General features: G+C 36.8%; 2 protein-coding genes across 7 annotated transcripts in view; one reads left to right on the plus strand and one right to left on the minus strand.

Annotated features, from left to right (window-relative positions):
* Positions 1 to 11,087, plus strand: part of LOC128693228 (sesquipedalian-2) — a 32,444-nt gene extending 21,357 nt beyond the window's left edge. For all 3 annotated transcript variants that reach the window (XM_053782740.2, XM_053782741.2, XM_053782739.2), the window contains one exon: positions 108 to 11,087. In XM_053782740.2, coding sequence (XP_053638715.2) covers positions 108 to 219 — 112 coding nt within the window. In that variant the 3' untranslated portion in view covers positions 220 to 11,087. The remainder of the gene's footprint in view (positions 1 to 107) is intronic.
* A 365-nt stretch (positions 11,088 to 11,452) lies between these two features.
* Positions 11,453 to 26,144, minus strand: part of LOC128693147 (uncharacterized) — a 60,784-nt gene continuing 46,092 nt past the window's right edge. For all 4 annotated transcript variants that reach the window (XM_070089324.1, XM_070089325.1, XM_070089322.1 and 1 more), the window contains 10 exons: positions 21,220 to 21,290; positions 20,087 to 20,315; positions 18,923 to 19,072; positions 17,486 to 17,654; positions 16,216 to 16,345; positions 15,858 to 15,967; positions 14,690 to 14,787; positions 13,040 to 13,184; positions 12,582 to 12,659; positions 11,453 to 11,836 (listed from right to left, as the gene is read on the minus strand). In XM_070089324.1, the coding sequence (XP_069945425.1) occupies positions 11,742 to 11,836; positions 12,582 to 12,659; positions 13,040 to 13,184; positions 14,690 to 14,787; positions 15,858 to 15,967; positions 16,216 to 16,345; positions 17,486 to 17,654; positions 18,923 to 19,072; positions 20,087 to 20,315; positions 21,220 to 21,290 (1,275 nt within the window). In that variant the 3' untranslated portion in view covers positions 11,453 to 11,741. The remainder of the gene's footprint in view (positions 11,837 to 12,581; positions 12,660 to 13,039; positions 13,185 to 14,689; positions 14,788 to 15,857; positions 15,968 to 16,215; positions 16,346 to 17,485; positions 17,655 to 18,922; positions 19,073 to 20,086; positions 20,316 to 21,219; positions 21,291 to 26,144) is intronic.

Here is a 26,144-nt window from a genome sequence, read left to right on the forward strand (position 1 = left end):
TGGCTGTGAATCCAGTTTTTCCTTTTTTAGGTTACTCTACCTTGATGGGATGGTAGATAAGTAAAAAAAAAGTTGTCATTACACTGACAGTCTTTCAACTTTTTCAGGCATGTTGTAGTAGAAGAATTGTTACCAGGAGTTGGGTGTAATAAAGCTTCATTTAAGTGTCACATAAAGGAAGGATGTTCGCCAAACCAGGAACCCAGTTTACTCGACTGATTGGGCGTCTGCCACTGAGGAGTATCCCCTAAATTTAGTAGGTGCTCCACGAATCTCTCCTGCTGTTAGTTTGTAGCAATATTTCTAATCAGTATTTGCTTAGCCACATTAGACAGACAATGAGTTTAGCATTGTGTGTTGTGGGACATTTTAATTGTACTGAATGAAGTGCATTTTTTCTTCTTTTATACTTGAAAGACATCTGTCGTGAATGGCCATACATGTTACGAGGAATGTTTCTGTGATGCTTAGTATAATTGGTTGTTAAACAGGGAAAAAATGTTTTGTTTTATCTTGTTATTTAATGACTAATCATTTGGCAGCCAAATAAAGATAATTGTTTGTTTTCATTATTTAATTATATTGTTTCTTAACAGTCCACCATGGATTTTAATGTTTTTTTTTATATTATTCTTGCACTGATTTAATTTTTTTTACATGTTACTTAGCAAATATGAGCAATTCTGTATGTTTATTCGTGGCAGCCCTTTTTTTTTTTTTTTTTTTTAATTTTGATAGTTTCCTCAGTATCTTGTAATACAGTGGACCCCCGGTTAACGATATTTTGTCATTCCAGAAGTATGTTCAGGTGCCAGTACTGACCGAATTTGTTCGCATAAGGAATATTGCAAAGTAGATTAGTCCATTTCAGACCCCCAAACATACACGTACAAACGCATTTACATAAATACACTTACATAATTGGTCGCATTGGGAGGTGATCATTAAGTGGGGGTCCACTGTACTGTACTTCACATTCACCTCTTTTTAGTGTCCACTTTGACTTAATCTTTCTATGAATATAATATGAATTGTCATATCAACCTCTTATTTTTGCTGCTGTTTTAACCGTTTCATCTTTTTCCACCTTGACTGGGCGATCCAAAGAAGAAAATGTAAATACATTTATTTCCCTCTTTGTCAGTTAATAATTGCTGGGAAAGGGACAACCAGCCCCTGGCATTTTATAACTGCCTTCTGTGACATGCATAACTTAAATGGGAAAAAATTCTAACCCGATTTCCCACATATCTATGGTAGATAAATAATAATAGTTTACTGCAGTGTATATATATATATATATTCTTTCTTTTAATGCACCGGCTGTATCCCACCGAGGCAGGGTGGCCAAAAAGAAAAACGAAAGTTTCTCTTTTTGACTTTAGTAATGTATACAGGAGAAGGGGTTACTAGCCCCTTGCTCCCATATACAGTGGACCCTCGACATTCGATACTAATCCATTCCTGAGAGCTATCGAATGTCGAAAATATCAAAAGTCGAATTAATTTTCCACATAAGAAATAATGGAAATCAAATTAATCCGTGCAAGACACCCAAAAGTATGAAAAAAAAAAAATTTACCACATGAAATATTAAGTTTAATGCAATAGAATAATTACAGTAACAACAATAACAATAGATTAATAACAATAGAATAATTGACACTTACCTTTAATGAAGATCTGGTGATGATTGATGGGATGGGAAGAGGGGAGAGTGTGGATGGTGTTAGTGTATAGAAGGGGAATCCCCTTCCATTAGGACTTGAACTGGCAGCCTCACCATGCCTTACCACACTGTGTATGCCACTACGATTCTTAAATCTTTCAAACCAACCTTTGCTGGCCTTAACTTCACTCACATCACCACTAGTTGCAGGCAATTTCTTTACCAAATCATCATGCACTCCAACACATGCACTCCACTTTCGTACTTTGCAATTATCTCTTTCTTCATTTCAATAGTCATTAGCACCTTTTTTCTCGAAGGGTTGACACTAGAAGCGTTCTTGGGGCCCATGGTTGCTTATTTTGCAGAAACAAGCACCAAAAGCAGTGATAATATGGATAATATGGAATGTACCGAATGTATCCTTAGATGCGTGCACACTGGCTGGCTTGTAAACACTGGCACACACGGGGCAGTTCAGGCCACACGTGGACACGTCTCGTACGAATCGTATCGAATGTCGGGTTTTCCATCGAATGTCGAAGCGAAATTTTTGCGTTAAAATGCATCGAATGTCGGATTTATCGAATGTCGATGCCTTCGAATGTTGGGGTCCACTGTATATACATATTTTTTTTTCTTAACTAAAATACTGGGAGCAAGAGGCTAGTAACCGCTTCTCCTATATCCTGCCTTGGTGAGATACAGCCGGTTTGTTGAAAGATGATGATGTATGTATATTCACTGATTTACTTTTTCATTGGCCTCACAGTAGTTTTATTTTTTTTTGTTTTACAAACAAGAAATAACAAAAATATTTTTTTCACATTTTTCTGTAAACAGATGTTTGTTTTCTTTTTTTCAACAAGTCAGCCATCTCACACCAAGGCAGGGTGCTCAGATATGACAATTCAGAAGTCCCTCCAATATCCCAAACCCCTCCTGTAAAGTGGAGGCATTGTACTTCTCATTTCCAGGACTCAAGTCCGGCTAACTGGTTTCCCTGAATCCCTTCACAAAATATTACCCTGCTCACACTCCAACAGCTCATCAGATCCCAAAAACCATTCGTCTCCATTCACTCCTATCTAACACGCTCACACATGCTTGCTGGAAGTCCAAGCCCCTCACCCACAAAACCTCCTTTACCCCCTCCCTCCAACCTTTTTGAGGACAATTCCTACCCCACCTTCCTTTCCCTACAGATTTATATACTCTCCAAGTCATTGTACTTTGATCCATTCTCTGTAAATAACCAAACCACCTCAACAACCCCTCTTCAGCCCTCTGACTAATACTTTTAGTAACTCACACCTCCTCCTAATTTCCACACTCCGAATTCTCTGCATAATATTTACACCACACATTGCCCTTAGACAGGAAATCTCTACTGCCTCCAGCCGCCTCCTTGCTGCAGCATTTGCAACTCAAGCTTCACACCCATATAAAAGTGTTGGTACCACTATACTTTTGTACATTCCCTTCTTTGCCTCCACGGATGACGTTTTTTTTTTTTTTTTGTCTCCACAGATACCTTAATGCACCACTCACCTTTTTTCCTTCATCAATTCTATGGGTAACCTCATCCTTCATAAACCCATCCACTGACAAGTCAACTCCCAAATCTCTGAAAACATTTACTTCTTCCATACTCTCTCTCTCTCTCCAATGTGATATCCAATTTTTCTTTATCTAAATCATTTGATACCTTCATCACCTTACTCTTGTCTATGTTTACTTTCAACCTTCTACCTTACACACCCTCCCATACCTTTTTTAGTCCTTCTAATGGTATAATTTCTAAGAAATATATAGTAATAACTGTTAATTTTATTTTTAAGATCTTATCAAATCCAGTGTTTATTCTCATATCTGTTTTATAATGGCAAGTAAATCATTATCCAGTGATCCTTTTATTCCGGTTTTATTACTTGATTTGTTTTGCAATCATTGTTATCCTAAATCTTTTATTGTTACTTTCTAATTTAGACTGGAAATGTTATCTAGTCATAGAATATTAAGGAAAGCTGGAGTAATATCAAATGTTGGTTTTATTTTCATCAGTTTTCATTTTTTATAACAAGTTTTTCTTAGTACTGTAAGCAAGCTTGCAATTATACAAGGGTACGTCCCTTAAAAGACATTTCTGTAGCTGATACAGTAGGTCCTAGGCTTATGATCATCTGACTTATAATCCTCTGACTCATGATCATCCACACTTACAGTTGGGGTAATTTGGATTTAATTAATGACTTATAATCACTGCTCTGCATATAAAATCATTGCAAATATTCAAACAAAATTTTATTGTAACCAGCTAACTCCCACCAAAGTAGAGTGACCCAGAAAATGGGAAACATATTCACCATCCACCACAGATATGATTTTTAATTAATTGATTTTTTACTGACTCTCTTTCACCAAATACATTGTAGGTTCGTGTATGTTCACTTCATGCATGTGCAAAAAGATCATATTTGTTTGGTAGAGAATAATTATTTGCATTGTCCTGTTTGTTGTCACAGCTATCTACGTATGTCTAATATCTGTCAGGGATTGACATGTGAGGGCAGCTGAGGGGATGGCTCGGATGCCAAGGTGGTGGTTGTATTGCCACAAGCACTAAGGGAGAAGGCACCAGCCCTGGGCTGGTGGCACTTTAGATGACAAGGTAGGCATAGAAGAGGGAAACTGTCCTGGAGTGGTGGGAGTAGGCCTACTGGCCTGTACTTGGCATAGCCTCCTTAAATCCAGTCTGTCTCGCTCAAATATTTGTCCAACCCATTCTTAAAGCTACCCAAGGTTAATAATAATAATAATATAAAATTCACTGCTGAATGTGAGAGGCTCATACTGTGCTGCTACCCTGTGTTAAACTTCAGTAACCCTGCTATCCCATGCCTTGCAAGTCCCATTTAGATCCGTCCCTTCTTGCTTGTGTATTTGTCTTATCTTATTTTTAAAGCTACCTAATGATTTAGCTTCAATGACTCTACGATTGCTCAATTGCCGAACCATCTTTAACAAATCTAAAATCCAACTAAGCTCTTTCTTGGTTGGATATCTAAGAATGATGAAGCAAAGCACTACTGATTCAGAAATAGTGATTGATGAATGAAATAATCTGGAGTAAGTGACCATAGGGCAAAACCCCATTGAGACAACTCCCTCTATGACAACCCCTGTACAACCCAAGGACAACTTCCTAAGGACAAAACCCCTCAGAAAAAACAAAGAATTCTTTTAGCTGTACCCTATCCAACAAGATACCCACATCTAAGACTCCAAAACATAGAAATGCTGGTATACTGCCCTAGCCTAATACCCTTACTATTTATCAGTGAGACAGTGAAGAACACATGTAAAATGTGTGGTGAGATGCAATGAGAAGAAGAGCAGGAGGAAGGGAATGTCAGAAAGTGGGAAATAAGGAAATAGAGAGTGAGAGGCTCCTCTGAGTACTAAGCAGTGTTTAAGTGTCATTGTTAGAAAATAAAAGATGAAATTAGATGCAGAATATTACGGTTTAAGAGTGTATCTCCAATTACAACATGGATATCTGTGGGAAAATTGGACCAGAGTTCTGGGCACTCGAGTAACGAACCATTTTCTGGAACACATTTGGGTCATATGTGAAGGACCTACTGTATAGGCATATACTATATATATATTTATATATATATATTTTTATAAAATTTGTAGATGTATTTCTTATGCATTTAAAATTAGAGAATTTTAAGAGGTAATGAAGATTTTTAGGAGTGGATTTATTTATAGCATGTATCTAAAGACACTTTAATATCTTCAAGAATGGTTGATAGTTTGCTAAATTTACTGGAGAAATGTTCATCCGAAGAGCAAAATACAAAGTTTCTTTTTAGTACAATTAATAGAAAAATAAACAAAATTTGGCCATTGTGATAAAGGTAACATGTGAATGAATCTACTCATTGATAATGTATGCAATAGTAACTAAAGTGCCATTAATAACTACTGTACTATGTTTATAATATTTTCTTACATGTTTATGCAAGTTTTTACCACTCAAAAATTTTCTAGTACATGTATATCTCTTTGATTACAGCCCTCTGCACCATTTTTCATACTAAATATTGGCACAGGGAAATAACATACAGCTGTTCGTGAGGATTGAATTGTAATGATTTACTGCAACATCCTCACAACCCACTTGTACCCATAGAATATTGACTCCTGCTGGAGCCGCTTCATAACACAAGAAATTTTTCTTAAGTAACTGCTGTGACTGGAATAAGTCACAACTAACCTCCAGTTGGAAGAGGAAACTTTAGATAATGTTTTGGTCTGTCGTAGACCATTAAGGAGTCACAGAATTGTGACCTGACAATGGGTCAGGATGGAAAAAAACCCTTGTCAAAAATTTCCTCTCCAAATTGTGGGTTATTTGTGACTCCTCGTAACACAAGAAGTGATAGTTTGAAATGGAATAGATTTCCGAGTCTTGATTCTCCATTTCATTGTTCCATTTCTTCTACTTTTTGTTTACATTAAAACTAATATGTACAAAAGGAAATTTTATAGATTGAAAATATTCCACTCCAGAAGAAGTTGGGGATATTAGTCTATGTTAGAGAATTTAGAAATAAGGAGTATGTTTTAATATGTAACTCTCGTATGTAATCCCCATAGGCCAGTGGCTTCATAATGCCAGTAATATACTGTAGTTTAGTTTATTGAGATTTCATATAAAATGGGATTTTATATTTAATAATAAAAATATAAACATGATATAATCTTGTCTTGTGGTAATGAAGCAGTATTTATATTTAGGTCATAAGGGCTAAATATCAAAATTCCATTGTACACATGAGCATTTGATTTTAGTGGTGGTTCATATAGAACATATATATTGATATGCATTTATAATACCATATGTTCTTAAATGTATATATTTTATTAATTTTTTGTACTGGAAGTGTAGAGACAAGAAAGAAATCTCCTGGTATGAGTTTAGTTTCTAAAAATTTTGTGAATATGATTGATTTCAGATTTTGTTTTTAAAAATACATTTATTTTCAGTATTTCATGTCTGAGAAATTAGTGCCTTGAGACAAGTGTTTTTATTAGACTAATACTGTATAAGCAGTCAAAAACAAAAAATGTGTGAACTGTCATGCATAGGTAATATGATGTAATATTGTATATCCTTTTAATTTTAATGTACTGTACAAATTGTACCTCAGATTTAAACAACGAAATTTAGTTAGTTGTATTCACAACATTCTGTAAGGTGTCTGCAAACATTCAGTAGTTTTTCTTGATCTCCATAACAAATTTACATTTTAAGGGTATAGTTGATTTTTTTTATTGAGTCCATTGTGTTTTCTGGTCCCTTTACATATTGAAGAATGTTTGCTGCTTTGTCCATAAATGGTCATGTGGTGCCAATGATAAAAGTGTATGCCTTAAAAAATTTTATAGTCTTTTGCTCTGAAGAGTGTATTTATATTTGGTGCTCATGTTGTTTGAAAACACTTTAAATGAATTCTAGTTAAATGCCATTCATTATTTCCTTAATAATCTCTATTAATATTTGGTGAAATTTTTTCATGTACATTAAAAATAAGGAATTAGCCAACTCAGGTACAATACAGTTTATCTCTTCAGAAACATCAATGACACTTCAAACTAACTCCTGTAGTCATAATTGCTCTTGATTTTATAAGTTATGCTAGATGGGATTAGCAAGTTTGAATATAATAAATTAACATCTAATCATCAAATTCTCATCTAACCTACACAAATGTAGTGACAGTAGATAATAGTGTTGATGTTGCTAACTCAGATATGAAGGGTAACCCAGTATTTCTCCAGCCTTGTAAAAATATAAAGAAATCAAAATGCCTATACATTCATGCCAGAAGCTTAGTAAATAGATGTCATGCATTATATGCATATGCAGATGCAGACATTACTGTAAGTGAAACATGAGGCAAGAAAATGCATGGAACAGTAACTTGTCCATCTAGAATAACACCCACAATATAAAAAAAAAATTAAGAGCAGTAGTGTAATACTGTACATTAAAGAAAACTTTACTTTAATCTGCACTGTGGTTTAGCACTTAATTTTATTATTATTAACCTACAGTGAAGAGTTATATAACACAGACCATTCATAAATATTTCAGTGTAATACAGTGGTAGGTTATTATTACAGTACAACCTTTTGTGTGTTCAAAATGTTTTAATGTATAAATACTTCAGTTATTGTGCATTGAAGGTGCTCCTCTTTCTGAGTAGATTTTTATCAAAGTTTTTTCATGGAGAAATGAACATTGAAGGGCCTTGTGAATAGTCCCATGATTAGCTGGATGAGAAATGCCATGATATCAGTTAAGGTGAAGCATGCTAACAAAGGGCTTTTTCCAATCATTGTAAGCCAGTGAGCACTGCTACCAAACTTTCTCATGTGTGTCCTTGGGCACTTAGTTCCAGGCCATGATGAGGCCTCAGTGTCAGTGTTATACTGTATCACCTTTGACCTGTATATTGTGTACGCATTTGTTCTGTCTGAAATAGTTGTTACATCACCTTTCATTTCCTGCTACCTAGTTCAGCCTTACAATGGCCACTGATGGCAGTAGATGTCTTACATCTACCACTCTTCTCTTCTAATGTTTTTTTCAGGACGGGTGCTTTAATGATGGACTCTTGATCCAAAGAGTAGGTTCTACCCTCCATTTCCTCAAATCAAACCTGAGAATCTCCCATTCACTAGGTGGTGTATGATCTCTACAGTGCATCATCCGTGTCATGCTGCACTGAATTACCTTCACAGATTTAAAACTTCTTGAATTTTATACTTATTGAGTAAGCTGTACACCAAGTCTCCAACAAAATAGGCTTTACTGTGTTCTTAACTAATCTCAAATGTTTATTTAGACTCATATGTAGTTTGAAAGAAAAACCCATAGAATCTCAGCTGTAAGGTAAATCTTCATAATTCACAACTAACCCACAGTTTGGAGAAGAAATTTTATTTTGAGGGCGCTTTGCGAATTGTTACAGCTACGGTATTGTGACTGACTGGTATTTTTCAGCAAAGTCATTTGTTTCCAAGTGTTAGTGAATTTCTTCCAAAACTACAACTCTGGCTGTACTTCAACAGCCCATTCTTATTGACAAATATTTCTCTCGTAAGGTAAGAATAATACTTCAAACCTTTACCAATACAGTCATACCCCACTTTACATTATTTCGGCGTACATCAAATTTGCCTTTACACCACTTTTCTAGAGTAAATTTCAGTTCAGTGAACAACATTATGTCCGACTTTGCATCAGTCAGCAGTGTCACCTACTTCGTAACTTTTTAACTGTGTTCATTATTCTTTAAAAAATATGACTAAAACGTGTTATTAGTGTTCTTTAAGGTTTAGCAATAGTTTAATTCTTTTGCGAGTTATTTATGCTAGTTTTACAGTTTATCATTTGAAGGCATTATGTCCAGTTTACGTCAAAAACCGGGTTACATCATTTAATGACGTAGGGTGGGGTATGACTGTATATATATGCTTTACAGTATGGTACATCTTTCTAAAGAAATAAATTCATCAGATAATTTATATTATGCATTAAATAATAATAAAACATGAGCACCATGGGTAATCTTTTACATATAACAATACACTATTTGTATTTGATCAGAAGTAGGTGGAATTTGCTTCTTCAGACATAGACATAGAAAACTACTGTAATGTCTGTCATTCTAACTTTTAAGTTCATTATCTGGCATCTTTTAAAAACATGTTGCAGGGGGTCATGTGGACAAAAAAAGTACAAACCTAAAGACATTTATTTAAAATGTAAAAAGTTAATGGATCTTGCTTTGTAATCTGAGAGACATGAAGGAATGGCCAAGTCCTCTTGCTTCTTGTCTACATGTTTCACTTGGCTAGAAATTACCATAAAATAATGATTGTAAAAGTCACATATTTGCACAGGCCAAAATTAAATTTCCCTTGAAACACTGTTTTAAAAGTATCCTCATGTAAAGTATCCTAAACTTAAGCAGTGTAAAGAAACTTCCCTCTGTAACTTCTTAAATGCAAGTAATATTTTGTTTGATATATTGATAGTTTCCCCACCAAGTTAAGGTGACCTAAAATCAACAGATTTATTATTCATAGAGCACGTTTCCAGACACTTAAGGTTCAGTTACTCATGAGATAAAGACAATAGTGCATTTTTCAGGTTTTATAAAGATAATTTTGTGTGTTGGGTGATAAACTGAAATGTTTCACTCAGTTTATCATTCACTTAATAAAAGTGATGCTGACTATTTGTTATTAAAAATATTGGAAGGTTTTCCTGAGAGCTAATGTTAGCCTTCTCCATGCTGAGTGTAAGGTATTTAAATACAGTGGTACCTCAGGATACCAACTAAATTCGTTCCAGAAGGCTGTTCGAGTGCCGATACCGAACGAATTTGTTTCCATAAGGAATAATGTAAATTAGATTAATCCATTTCAGATCCTCAAAAATACACTTGCAAAAGTACTTACATAAATACACTTACATAATTGTTAGAGTTTTGAGCTGTTCATATCCTGAGGTACCACTGTAATTGTAGCTTCAGAATTATTGAGTCAGTTTAAATGTGACTTTATGTTAATGTGTATGGTTGCAGTCTGCCATCATTAATGTTACAAGTGAGAATTTTAGACTAATGTACAGTGACCCTTTCCATATTTTATTAATAGTGTTACATTCTTAGTAAAATAATAACTGTAATATCTTCTTGGGAGTTAATGTCCCATTGAAGCAAGCTCTTATATTTTTTAAGGAAAAAAATGCATTCTGCTCCAAAGGCAGATGATGGTAATTACAATGGTACATTATTTGTCAGGTACCATAATTTACTGTACTAAAAATCAATAGAATACTTGTGTCTTTCTGTAATGGACATACAGCATTGCTATATTTTGTTAAAATGCTAAAAATATACTTTTTATAGTTTAACATTAGTTATTTCCCATTTTTCAGTCCAAAAAAAATTCACAGATGGATGTTAGTCAAAAGTGTTGATGGCAGAATGTATTGACATGTCAGAATACAGAATCTGCTAGCTTTTCATGGACAGTGATAGGCTTTCACTCTTTCCACAAAAGCTGAGCAAATTTTTCCATAGTGTAAGAGGCTTGAGCTGATGCATTGATCCATCTGACAATGCTGATGATTGTCCTTGAGTAGGAATGGTAGGAGACACCTCCCTTGCTGCTTTAATTTTTCATGAAAGCAAATATTTTCTTCCAAAGATTGAAATGAATTCACAAAAATGATAATACATTACCTCAGGGATAGTAAAGCTTAAATTAAAAAAAAAAAACGATTAATTATTTGTTTTAAAATGCTTATATAAGATACAACGCTCTAGTACAGGCATATTCAGAATTCTCCCCAATTCAGAAAATTTAATATTGAATCTCGAGTGATCACTAGAATTCTGAATTTTCTGAATTAAAAACTTGACTGAATTGGAGAATAATTTTGAAATTAATTTAGGGTTTTCTAAATAATAAATAGCTCTCAGAAACTGGGAATGTAATATTCTTAGACATTATGACATGTTAATAGGAAAGCAGAATTCTGAATTTTGAAGAAAATGTCTAATTCAGATTTGCTCAGAGTAGAGAGAATATTTAAAGATAAAAATATTATTTAAAAAAAAAAAAAAACTGAATTTTTCCAGTAAGAGCAAAAAATTTTAAATTTTATTTCAGGAATTTTTTTTTTCTATAAAATAAAGAAATCACTGTATACATGAATAATATGGAAATAACTGCTGATACTATAAATGATAAAATATGAAATTTTTATTTTTTCCTGCACCTTACTTTTTACTTATGGTCTCTTGTTCTTTATGATTATAGTAACAAGAGATTAATTATTTTCTTGGGTCTTTTTCCAAACTTCATAATCATATATATACAATGTGTATGTGTGCTTTCACATGAATAATGCTAACAAAGTTATGCATGTATTACAAATTTGTACAAATATACCCAAGGTGAAGTTGTGTCGAGCAGACTCCTACTGCTTGTAGTGCTTGTTGTAAGCGTAGACCCCAGCAAAAGTGAGGGCGATTGAGATGACTAGCATAGAGCATGCCAGGCCTGCCATGTCACCTGGAGATGAGAAGAATATGTGATTTTACTAATGGTACCTTGCTATCATCTTACTCATGTCATTTTCACTGCCTTTATCAGGCTACCTCACTAGTCATCTCACTCATATTACCTCATTAATGGCACCTTAGTCTTCCCATCTCATTCCTGTCACTTCACTCATGTCATCCCACCTTTAGTACCTTGCTTATGAAACATCTCATGTTAACCTGTTCATGCAATTTCACAAATTGGGATAGAAAACACCTGTTACATTGCTGTACATATACATTTCAAACATTTTATATTATACTTATATTAAAAAGGAGTGCAAATATAAATGAAGCCAAATAAATACAGAATTGCACATATAAAATCCACACAAGCATTCATACCGTGTGTGCACACAAATATGCAGAAATGCAAGTGTCTGTCTTTGTACATCCACTATAGTACACTTGCTTAGTGCTATTTTTAACTATTTTTCTTATTAGACTAGTCTAACTTATGGACAACAGTGGCTAATAGACTGGCCTGTCCTGTGGCTAAAGAATAATCAGATTAACAGATTGACTAAATCCTTAATAATGATTGATCTGACCTTTGACTAATTACATGACATGACCTGTGAATATTGGTATTGATGGACTTTACTTACCGCTAACAAAATGACCTGTCTGTGGCTATCAGACTAATCCGACCTATGGATACTGACTGATTAGATCTATAACCAACGGATTGATTTAATCTGTAACTGCTGACCAACCTGGACCATAGATGTACTTGCTGGGATCCTTTTTTCTGTTGGCGTGTGAATCTCTGTCATCACCCTCGTAATATTCCCCTGCACAAGAAACATTTGTCAACTCAAAGTAAAATTTCTCACAAAACCAAAAGTTTGTGGTTAATAATGGCAAAAGGCAGTAAATTGAAAATTGTTTTCAGAAAATATGTTTTTAGCCTGGATGTATTGCCTTCATATGAATATAATAATTTACTCCAAGTCAGTAACAATGGAAAAATGAAATGTGCACAGATAGGGTTAATACTTAATCAAAGTGGAGTTAGAGGCAACTTTCTCTTCCTTGAATCACACATGCTGTGCTTCCCATTCCCTGGGCACTGTATAAACCATAGGTTTGAAATTTCCCTTGAATGTAATAACAGTAATAAAAATATGCGAATAATAAACAGCCAGGTTTGTTGAGTAGTGCTAGTACTCACTGGAGTAGTGGTCGCAAGTGGGGGAGTTAGTGATGACAATGCCAGCATCAGAGTAGTGAGCCGAGGTGAGGAAGCAGGTAATAGACCCAGGCTCAGTGCAGTAGTCAAACCCATTGCACCCGAAGTCTGGCTCATCCTCACACACCTGCACCAACACAAGATGGTTACTACATATCCCTTTTAAGGAGAAGGGGTGTCTTTATACTACATTGATCCTTTATCCCTTCCTTGGATCAAACCTGATTACCTCCTAATCCCCAGTCATTATGGTTTAGTGTTTCCTCATGAATTCAGTATAACAACACTGACCTGATGTTGGAGTCTGGGCAAGATAAAATTTATGAAGGGATTTAGGGAAACCAGTTGGACCAACTTGAGTCCTTGAGGTCTAAAGTACAGTGCTTGCACTCTTAACCCTTTGAGGGTTTCGGACGTACTTGTACGGCTTACGACCCAGGGTTTTTGACGTACTAGTACGCCTAAATTCTAGCGCCCTCAAATCTAGTGGGAGAAAGCTGGTATGCCTTCATATGAAAGAATGGGTCTATGTGGTCAGTGTGCACAGTCTAAAAAAAATCCTGCAGCACACAGTGCATAATGAGAAAAAAAAAACTTTGACCATTTTTTTGGAATAAAACAGCGACTTTGCACTGTATTTTCGTATGGTATTTATTGTTGTATTCTAGTTTTCTTGGTCTCATTTTATAGAATGGAAGACATATTACAGAAATTGAGATGATTTTGACTGGTTTTACAATGAAAGGTACCTTGAAATTGAGCTCAAAGTAGCAGAAATGTTCGATTTTTACCAAATTTCAAAAGTAAACAAATCGTGCCAAGCGTGCAATACACGTCAACTGGTGAGTCTAATATTCTTTCACAAGTGCACCAATAATATTTATACCATTTTTTACACTAATGCAGCAGTCTGCATAACAGTAAATCTTATATTTTTTGTGAGAATAAAAATTCAAAGTGGAAAGCAAAAGAATATAAGAGGGGCCTTGAGACGTGACTAATGACCAGAGGAAATGTCATTTTAGTGCCAGGAATGTCTTTCTTGTTTATTCTGGACCCTATTCGGAAATTGGCATCTTTTGAAATTTGTGTGAAATTGGGAAAATTGCTAAATTCTGACCACTGTACTGGATAGTTGAATTTCATAAATGGGTGGTTTCTTGCACCCATTCGATAGAAAAAATGGAGTTTTGGCGAAATATTCATGTTTTTTGTCGACCAGTACAGTGGAATTGGCCGAAAATGGGGCTCAAAGTGGGCAAAATCGCCGATGCGTAAACATCACAGAGACCGCTAACTTTGCGAGAGCATAATTCCGTAAGTTTTCCATCAAATTTCAAACTTTTGGTGTCCTTATGATCGGGAAAAGATTCTCTATCTTTTCATAAGAGAAAATAATTTTTTTTTTTTTTAAATTTGGCCGACCCTGAGAACGAGTTTCGGAGAGGGCCTGTCGACCCTCAAAGGGTTAAGGAGAGGTGGGGATGATGCAGTTCGGAGGGTCATCTGAACTGTGATGCCAGCACCCTTCTAGCAAGAGTGATTGAACGACAGAGCAAAAGTGTTTTCTTCTCTGTTGGGTCACCTTACCTCATTGGGAAATGGCAGGTTAAAAAAAAAAAAAACACTGACCTGGGCACACTGGGTAACAGAGATATCCTTAACATAGCGGTCACGGTTACCAGCCAGGACCTGCTTCTCATGCTTCTTGAAGTCCACCAAGGCATTACCTTCAGTCAAAGACATTAATACACTAACATTTAATTAAATATATTGTAATATAATAATTTAGAATTTTTATTCTTGAGCTCATGTTCTTTCAAGTGCTTGCACACCAAGTCATAAATGCAACAGCAATGAAGAAGAAATAATAAGTTTATACTCAAGTGACAGTACGATCACCAGGACCAGAAGCTCTAGGAAAGATGTGCTGTCTACTGAGACTTGAAAGCATGAACAATTTTCTGATTGTAAAATAGACTGACAACCTGTGGAACACTATAAGCTACAAAAGAAAAGGCTTTGCAAATTATTTCTCCAACAGCGCAATGCTTAATCAGTCTGAGAGGGTCTACTGCAGGCAGTAGAAACATTCCCAAGTCTCGTGTAAAAGGTAAAAGCATTGTAGCAAGATGCTTGGGTTCATTAACTGTAATAGCTGTAAATGTTAATAAACATTTTAAATTTAAGTAACTAACACTTCTGGCAGAAACAGCAGCTGAATGAATGATGGTGAAAACATTTCCTCTTATCAACCCTGAATGCCAACAATTCCCAAGGAGATACAGGTTTAGCCTCTTCAAGGAGGGGCTCCTTGGTACTGTGAAGAGGCTCTTGATTTGAGGAATTAGACCTTTTGGTCTTCTTCCTCAGACCTAACCTAATTACCTCCCAATCCCCTATTCCCTATCCCATCCCCCCCTTTCCTTTTCCTCCCCCCCTCCCATCCCTCCCTTTTCCCCATTTCATTTGTAGCCTCAGGTCCTCCCCTCTGGCATTAAGGTTTCTAGGTAGGGGGAAGTGTGCCAGAGTTCATCCCGCTCTGTGGGGTTCCTCGGGAGTGGTGTAGTTTGCCATGGAATCTGGATCACCTGGAGGTGCCTTGCTCCCTTTCTGGTTTTCCAAGAGGTGGGGCATGGTGTCCTGCAGGTGACGGGTATCTCCAGAGGCTGCCTGTCGGTTTGGTGAGTAAGATGTGCAACACCTGGGTATCTTTATAGGCTGAGGGACTGATCACCTCAAAATTATTGCTTCTAATATCTCCAGTGTTATATTTGACTGAAGACAGAAGATTACTTACGTGCATAATGGACACAGTCAGCGTAAGAGTGGTTGAGCTTGTCTGGGACATCAATGGAGTGCTCCTCGAAGAGATTGCAAGTGTTGTCTTGACTACAGAAGTCAAAAGACCTGTTAGATTAGACCAATGTTACTCTTAGTACCACACCTGTACCTCACCACCACACCTGTACCCTTCAGTCCCTTCGAGGTGGGTGCCTTATGCAGGTTTAAGGCTTTTGATCCAACTATAACTCACCCTCTTAATTAAACCTGATTACCTCTCAATCCCCAGATGCTATATGACCCCCCCCCCCAAAAAAAAAAAAAATGTTAGGAGTTTCCCAATAACAATAAATATAATGATAATAATAAACAACCTGCAGGTGAAGGCAGTAGAGTTGTCACAGTAGAAAGCACACTTCTCTGGCCCTGTGGTGTGTGTGCTGGCCTTCGGGGTTCCTAGGAAGACTGTGCCATCCATCTTGTCGTAGTCATTGGTATGGCTGCCTGTGGGCACAACACACTTGTATTGGCACATCACACATAAGTTTAGTGTTTTATTATGAATTTGAGCACACATACAGAGGTACAAAAAAAATACAGATAAGAGCAGCATGCCAAAGCCACTTATACTATGCATAGCATTACGGGCTGGCTTAAAATTAACTTAAGATTAACTAAGCAATGATGAAATCAGTGATAAAACATTAATGTAAACAGATTACTATAAAGCACAAGTGAGTATTACAAAGACAGGTCATATGGTTGCATGCATTGTTGTACATTCAGTCGTATGAAGTATTCTGTTAGGTAGTGTATTTAAAAAATAATAAAGTTAGATTCGGTTTTAGGTTTAACATTTATGTGATATAATTGTGAGAAACATTTAAGATATACAATTTATAAGGTTCAGTTATTCAGTATTTATTTGGTTTTGGGTGAGTAAGTGATCTTTGAGAAGAGACTTGAATTTATAAACAGGTAGTGTTTCTTTTATATTTACAGGTAATGAATTCCAGATTTTAGGGCCTTTTATGTGCATTGAGTTTTTGCATAGTGTGAGATGGACACGAGGAACATCAAAGAGTGATAATATCTAACTCAAAGAGGATAAAGCAGAATAGGATGACCAGAAGGGTATATAAATCTGGGGTGGAAGGGAGGAGGGGGTTGTCTAAGGAGAGTTCTAGGGAATAAGGGAGGTTTTGAGTGCTAGGGGTTTTAGCATACAACAGGCTTGTGTGAGCACGTTAATTCAGAGTTCCTACAAGTTGTTTTAGCATCTGACGTGCTGTTGGCATGTGAGCAAAGTGACAATTTATGAAGGGATACAAGTAAGCCAGTTAGCTGGACTCCAGTCCTAGAGGCACAAAGTACAGTACCTGAACTCTGAAATAGGGAAGATGGATGATCCAGTTCAGAGAATTACTTAAATCGTGATTCCTGTGCACTTCTGGCAAGGGGGCAGTTGAATGAGTGATGCTGAATGTTTTTCATTTTTTGAGTAACCCTACCCTGGCAGTAGACGAGGTAAAATAATGATGATAATAATTAAAATAATAACAGTTTCAGTACTAATAACAAGTAGCAGGTAAATGTTGCAAAGCAAGTTAATTAACACAATAAGGAGGGATGTGGGGGACTTACGACTGATGATGACACAGTTAGTCTTCCTGACGACTTCGCTGTTAGGCACAGGAGAGTCAACTACAAAGGATGATAGGGAACAGGTACTGTCATCATAGCAGTAGGAGAAAGTCTCACAGTCGAAGGCTCTCTCTTGAAGGCAGCTCGCCAGGCACAAGTCATAGCTCACCTGCAGTAATTTTGTATTAAAGTTGGTAGAATTACCAACATTGTTAGGTAAAATGACAAGTGCAACTAATGTGACGTTTTACTGTGGTAACGTTTTGCTCTCCAAGAGCTTTATCAAGTTCCTGGAGAGCGAAACATTGACACAATAAAATGTCACATTTTATTGTCAATTTGTGTCCTTTTACATAACTAATTTTGTAATTACTTGGCACGCATGTAATAAGTTTTTACAGTGATCCTGGGGGCAGAGGTGTTATGTGCATGCATATATTATATATATACAGATGTTATATGCACAGGTGTTATGGTCAGACATTGACCCTTGTGGGCTTAGCACGTATGATGATGATGATAATCATACGGGCAGACTCATTCATAGTACACATGTATGTTTATACGGATTGTAACTAGGTTAACCCAGTAAAGTTAATATATTTTTTCTATTGGTTCTGTGCTTTACTGTTGGGAACTATTAATTGAAGTCCCACCATAGAGCATCTGCATGCTGATGAAGGGCTCCTTATCTGAGGAACTGGAGTTACACTCCATTTTTCTCACATCAAACACTATTACATCCCATTCTCAAAAATGCTGTATGCATGAATCCTGAATTTTATTACTTCCCTGTTGGATATAATAATACAGTAATAATATAGAATGTGAGTACAGGTGGTGTACTGAAAGAGAAAGACTGAGACAATATACAGTGGACCCCCGGTTAACGATATTTTTTCACTCCAGAAGTATGTTCAGGTGCCAGTACTGACCGAATTTGTTCCCATAAGAAATATTGTGAAGTAGATAAGTCCATTTCAGACCCCCAAACATACACGTACAAACGCACTTACATAAATACACTTACATAATTGGTCACATTCGGAGGTAATCGTTATGCGGGGGTCCACTGTAGTAAGAGTGTTGGATTACTGCTGGAAAAATACAGGTGATATTTTCTAAAAACAAATTGGAAATGAAACCCAAATGTCTTGGTCCTTCCTGGACTGTTACTTGCTACTTAACAATGGTTGAGAATGGACCGAAATATAGTTCATTTTGTGAGGTTTTGAAGAGTGACCCGTCAAGAAAGGTTTCTCAATGCAGTTGAAGTTCTCTTGATCCAATGAATTGAACCTCACCTTCCCCTTCCTTGGCTCTAACCTGACAGCTTCCTGCCTGATAGCCTCCCATTACCCAGGAGCTGTGTGACTCCTACTGGCTTGATAGTGGCACTGGATGAAACATAACGTGAACAGTGATAGAAGCAATGACCTTGTTTAGCTGCAGGTCGGTGTACTGGGCCTGCAGCTTGCCATGGATGAAGGCCATCTGAAAGTCTTCTCTAATTAGGTCCACCAGGATGGGGTCGTCAGGCATCAAGATTTCCTCCACAAAAGTGGCATTGTATATTCCAGTCTTTGTCTGTATATAAATAATTTTTTTATTTAGCAAATTGTTAGATAGTTTAATAATAATAAGTTGTACAAGTACAAGGTATAAAAGGCCTAGCTGACATCAATGACATACTATTATATGTATAGAAATCCCCTTGTTATGCAGAACACTCTAGGCAAATTAGGTCAATTTTGTCCCCAGGATGCGACTCGCATCAGTCAACTAACACTCAGGTGAACAGGGACAGCAGGTGTCTTAAGGAAACATGTCCTAACGTTTCCACCCATACCAGGGATTGAACCGTGGACTTCAATGTGTGAGCTGAGCGTGCTAGCAATCGAGCTATGGGTTCATTATGCTCTCCTTACCTATCCAGTGAGCAGTAGTTCGAAACTTTGAGGGCTGGGTAGCAATGTTGTGATGGCTAAGCAAGTTACAGTGTTCATTAATGATCTGATAATTGTAATGATTTTTTTATACAGACATAAGTTCGGTCACGAAGAGTAGCACAACGTAATTTATTTTATTTTGTTATGACGGGTATAGCATAGACTTTGCACAATGGTACACTATGTGTATTATGTCCACATTGTTCTTTTACTTATGTCTGTTGTAACATTTTGCAGATAAATACCTTGGATTTTGAATACAGTATTTCATCACACAGGATGGGTTTCATATATGGTGTTAAAATATTTCAGCCTAGGTGGGGAGTTTCAATGAAAATACTTGATTGAACACTTTTATTTCCTCCAAGAGTAGAAGGATGCTGGTAAATGGCTTTTGATCTGAGGAATCTGTGCTACATTCCCGTTCCTCGAGTCAAAACCTGATTATATACCTCCCATTCACTAAATGCTCACTACCCTCATGGTTTTCACTGCATGTCCATGAATATAATACATGTACTGTTACTACTACAGTGGGTTTAGCACTTATATTTGATTGTACTACCACCACTAATATTACTAATAAAATAAATTTTACTAATGGTAGTTCAAACTACAACAGAACAGTAGTGAAAGCAATCAGCAGACTTACTTGTCCGCCAATATCTTGATATTTGATCCTGAGAACGAAGATCCCCATGGACACCTGGCCGTCAAGCCATAGGAGAACTTCATCATTGGTCTTTTGTATCTTGGTGTTCTTGATCAGAGCCTTTTTGTAGTGGGAGCAGTTCTTGGGGATGTCCACGAAGTTCCCAGGAGAGTCCTTGTAGTTGCTCACGAAGCAGTTCTTATTCAAATCCTGACACTCGTAGAAGGACCTATCGAGGAATGCGATCAATGGTGCGAAATGCATTGCATATTAATGGCTTTTCTTCGTTCCTGTGTTTTATTACATGTAAACTACGGTATTTGTGCTGCATAAAGAACTGAAAATTGTATTGCATTGTATGTATTTTCAAGCTTGAATATATTTGAGTAGGAAATTCAAAGATGGTATAAGCAGGGAAGAAAAAGCCCACACTGGGCTTTACTGCCCACAGTGGAGATTTATCACCCACGCAAATAACCCGCACATAGAAGAGAGGAGCTTATAACAGCATTTCAGTCCGACTTGGTCCAAGTTGGACCGAAACGTCGTCGTAAGCTCCTCTCTTCTATGTGCGGGTTATTTGTGTATCGTTCCAGTCACAGTATTGTGCTTTTTTTGTTATCACCCACTATGGGGCCTTATCAAGTAGAAAACAAGGATTTTTCTGCCTAAAATGGAGTAAGTAAATTAAAGACGTGAGAAGTTTCTTGATGCATGGAACTGATACTTGGATATTTGATATACAAGCCCTTCAACAGATGGTGCCATGATGCTAGTGAATGGTTCTTGATCGAACGAATGGGTTATATACAATTATCCCTTAGAATGAGCCTGGTTACCTGTCATTTCCCAGGCAAAGAGCGAGACTTACAGGTTCAGCGCTTCCATTTATGCTCCATTCAAATCTCACCTGACCTGACCTAACATTTGCTGAGAAATCACAAGAACAAATTATGACATGAGACAAGTGTTTTATCAAGATGTTATAGGTACATACATATGTGACTTATGGCTAATGGCCACACTAGCATGCTGCACTGTGGCTTGTACAATGATGGGATCCAATTTATGTAAATAAACAGAGTAGTCAACATGCTGATGATAGGGAAAGGTTGAATATTAATATAACTTACACACACTGGAACCTGACATAACGTAGACACTGCAGGGCACACTCGTCAACGTCTTCTATGGACATTTCCAGCTGTGTGAAGACCACTCGCACATTATTATTATTATTCACTCAGGCATAATTAATATTCACACAGGCATTATTATTCACTCAATTGTATAAATTTTATTTATCATAGGCATTCATGGGGGTGTTTTAATATTGGTAAAGGGGCTCATGATCCTAGTATCTGGAACTCTCCTTCCATCCCTTGCATCAAACCTAATGATTTCCAATTTACCAGGCTTTGTGTTTTTCTGATCCACATAATTTGTTATATTGCATTTATGTTGTGCCTAACATGAGCTGAAATTTGCATACCTAATAATATTTACCTTGCACTGTTAGGTTGTGTTTGCTGGTGTGACAAAGTCTGTTGTGAAGCTAATGAAACAGAAAAATATCACACCAATGCCATCAACATGGCATTGTGAATGGAGATGAATGGTATTTGGGACCTGACGAGCTGTTGGAGTGTGAACAGGGTAATATTTAGTGAAGGCATTCAGGGAAACCGGTTATTTTTATATAGCTGGACTTGAGTCCTGGAAATGGGAAGTACAATGCCTGCGCTTTAAAGGAGGGGTTTGGGATATTAGCAGCTGGGAGGGATATGTTGTGTAATTTTATAACTATATGCTTCTAAACTGTTGTATTCTGAGCACCTCTGCAAAAACAGTGATTATGTGTGAGGTGAGTGTTGAATGATGATGTAAGTATTATCTTTTTGGGGATTTTCTTTCTTTTTTGGGTCACCCTGCCTCGGTGGGAGACAGTCGACTTGTCGAAGAAAATTATATATATATATATATATATATATATATACATACATGCAATAAGATCACAGTAAACAGGTGATTTCAAAATATGCAAAACAACCACTCTGAAAGAATAGAGAAATTCCAAGCGCTTTCGTGACCACTCAATGTGAGTAGTCACGAAAGCGCTTGGAATTTCTCTCATTTTTTCACAGTGGTTGTTTTGCATATATATATATATATATATATATATATATATATATATATATATATATATATATATATATATATATATATATATATATATATATATATATATATATATATATATTCTTTTCTTTCAACACACCGGCTGTATCCCACCGAGGCGGGGTGGCCCAAAAGGAAAAACGAAAGTTTCTCCTTTTGCATTTAGTAATATATACAGGAGAAGAGGTTACTAGCCCCTTGCTCCTGGCATTTTAGTCGCCTCTTACAACACGCATGGCTTACGGAGGAAGAATTCTGTTCCACTTCCCCATGGAGAATATATATATATATATATATATATACAATATATATATAATATATATATATATATATATATACAATATATATATATATATATAGTGTATATATATATATATATATATATATATATATATATATATATAAAATTTTCGACAAGTCGACTGTCTCCCACCAAGGCAGGGTGGCCCAAAAAGAAAAATTAAAGTTTCTCTTTTTAAATTTAGTAATTTATACAGGAGAAGAGGTTACTAGCCCCATGCTCCGGGCATTTTAGTCGCCTCTTACAACACGCATGGCTTACGGAGGAAGAATTCTGTTCCACTTCCCCATGGAGATAAAAGGAAATAAACAAGAACAAGAACTAGAAAGTAAATAGAAGAAAACCCAGAGGGGTGTGTATATATATGCTTGTACATGTATGTGTAGTGTGATCTAAGTGTAAGTAGAAGTAGCAAGATGTACCCAAAATTGTGCATGTTTATTAGACAGAAAAGAGACACCAGCAATCCTACCATCATGTAAAACAAATAAAGGTTTCCATTTTACACTCACTTGGCAGGACGGTGGTACCTCCCTGGGCGGTTGCTGTTTACCAACCTACTACCTAATTATATATATCTTTCTTCTTTTTTCAACGTACCAGCCGTATCCCACTGAGGTGGGGTGGCCCAAAAGAAAAAACTGAAGTTTCTCCTTTTAAATTTAGTAATATATTCAGGAGAAGGGGTTACTAGCCCCTTGCTCCCGGCATTTTAGTCGCCTCTTACGACACGCATGGCTTACAGAGGAAGAATTCTGTTCCACTTCCCCATGGAGATAAGAGGAAATAAACAAGAACAAGAATTAGAAAGAAAATAGAAGAGAACCCAGAGGGGTGTGTATATATATGCTTGTACATGTATGTGTAGTGTGACCTAAGTGTAAGTAGAAGTAGCAAGACTAACCTGTAATCTTGCATATTTATGAGACAGACAAAAGACACCAGCAATCCTACCATCATGTAAAACGATTACAGGCTTTCGTTTTACACTCACTTGGCAGGATGGTAGTACCTCCCTGGGCGGTTGCTGTCTACCAACCTACTACCTACAATTATATATATATATATATATATATATATATATATATATATATATATATATATATATATATATATATATATATATATATATATATATATATATATATATATATTTATTCTCATATAGTTTGACTTGAGTCCTAGAAATGGGAAGTACAATGCCTGCACTTTAAAGGAGGGGTTTTGGGATATTGGCAGTTTGGAGGGATATGTTGTATATCTTTATACGTATATGCTTCTAAACTGTTGTATTCTGAGCACCTCTGCAAAAACAGTGATAATGTGTGAGTGTGGTGAAAGTGTTGAATGATGATGAAAGTATTTTCTTTTTGGGGATTTTCTTTCTTTTTTGGGTCACCCTGCCTCGGTGGGAGACGGCCGACTTGTTGAAAAAAAAAAAAAATATATATATATAATATTTATATATATATAAATATTTATATAATATACATATATATATTATATTATATATATATATATATATATATTTTTTTTTTTTTTATTATCACACCGGCCGATTCCCACCAAGGCAGGGTGGCCCGAAAAAGAAAAACTTTCACCATCATTCACTCCATCACTGTCTTGCCAGAAGGGTGCTTTACACTACAGTTTTTAAACTGCAACATTAACACCCCTCCTTCAGAGTGCAGGCACTGTACTTCCCATCTCCAGGACTCAAGTCCGGCCTGCCGGTTTCCCTGAATCCCTTCATAAATGTTACTTTGCTCACACTCCAACAGCACGTCAAGTATTAAAAACCATTTGTCTCCATTCACTCCTATCAAACACGCTCACGCATGCCTGCTGGAAGTCCAAGCCCCTCGCACACAAAACCTCCTTTACCCCCTCCCTCCAACCCTTCCTAGGCCGACCCCTACCCCGCCTTCCTTCCACTACAGACTGATACACTCTTGAAGTCATTCTGTTTCGCTCCATTCTCTCTACATGTCCGAACCACCTCAACAACCCTTCCTCAGCCCTCTGGACAACAGTTTTGGTAATCCCGCACCTCCTCCTAACTTCCAAACTACGAATTCTCTGCATTATATTCACACCACACATTGCCCTCAGACATGACATCTCCACTGCCTCCAGCCTTCTCCTCGCTGCAACATTCATCACCCACGCTTCACACCCATATAAGAGCATTGGTAAAACTATACTCTCATACATTCCCCTCTTTGCCTCCAAGGACAAAGTTCTTTGTCTCCACAGACTCCTAAGTGCACCACTCACTCTTTTTCCCTCATCAATTCTATGATTCACCTCATCTTTCATAGACCCATCCGCTGACACGTCCACTCCCAAATATCTGAATACGTTCACCTCCTCCATACTCTCTCCCTCCAATCTGATATTCAATCTTTCATCACCTAATCTTTTTGTTATCCTCATAACCTTACTCTTTCCTGTATTCACCTTTAATTTTCTTCTTTTGCACACCCTACCAAATTCATCCACCAATCTCTGCAACTTCTCTTCAGAATCTCCCAAGAGCACAGTGTCATCAGCAAAGAGCAGCTGTGACAACTCCCACTTTGTGTGTGATTCTTTATCTTTTAACTCCACGCCTCTTGCCAAGACCCTCGCATTTACTTCTCTTACAACCCCATCTATAAATATATTAAACAACCACGGTGACATCACACATCCTTGTCTAAGGCCTACTTTTACTGGGAAAAAATTTCCCTCTTTCCTACATACTCTAACTTGAGCCTCACTATCCTCGTAAAAACTCTTCACTGCTTTCAGTAACCTACCTCCTACACCATACACTTGCAACATCTGCCACATTGCCCCCCTATCCACCCTGTCATACGCCTTTTCCAAATCCATAAATGCCACAAAGACCTCTTTAGCCTTATCTAAATACTGTTCACTTATATGTTTCACTGTAAACACCTGGTCCACACACCCCCTACCTTTCCTAAAGCCTCCTTGTTCATCTGCTATCCTATTCTCCGTCTTACTCTTAATTCTTTCAATTATAACTCTACCATACACTTTACCAGGTACACTCAACAGACTTATCCCCCTATAATTTTTGCACTCTCTTTTATCCCCTTCTTCTTTCAACAAACCGGCCGTATCCCACCGAGGCGGTGTGGCCCAAATGGAAAAACGAAAGTTTCTCCTTTTACATTTAGTAATATATACAGGAGAAGAGGTTACTAGCCCCTTGCTCCCAGCATTTTAGTTGCCTCCTACAACACGCATGGCTTACGGAGGAAGAATTCTGTTCCACTTCCCCATGGAGGTAAGAGAAAATAAACATCAAGAATAAGAACTAGTAAGAAAATATTAGAAAACCCAGAGGGGTGTGTATATATATGCTTGTACATGTATGTGTAGTGTGACCTAAGTGTAAGTAGAAGTAGCAAGACATACCTGAAATCTTGCATGTTTATGAGACAGAAAAATGGACACCAGCAATCCTACAATCATGTAAAACAATTACAGGCTTCCGGTTTACACTCACTTGGCAGGACGGTAGTACCTCCCTGGGTGGTTGCTGTTTACCAACCTACTAAGAGTGGT

This window comes from Cherax quadricarinatus, chromosome 28 (assembly GCF_038502225.1).
Source record: "Cherax quadricarinatus isolate ZL_2023a chromosome 28, ASM3850222v1, whole genome shotgun sequence".
NCBI classification, from domain to species: Eukaryota; Metazoa; Arthropoda; class Malacostraca; order Decapoda; family Parastacidae; genus Cherax; species Cherax quadricarinatus.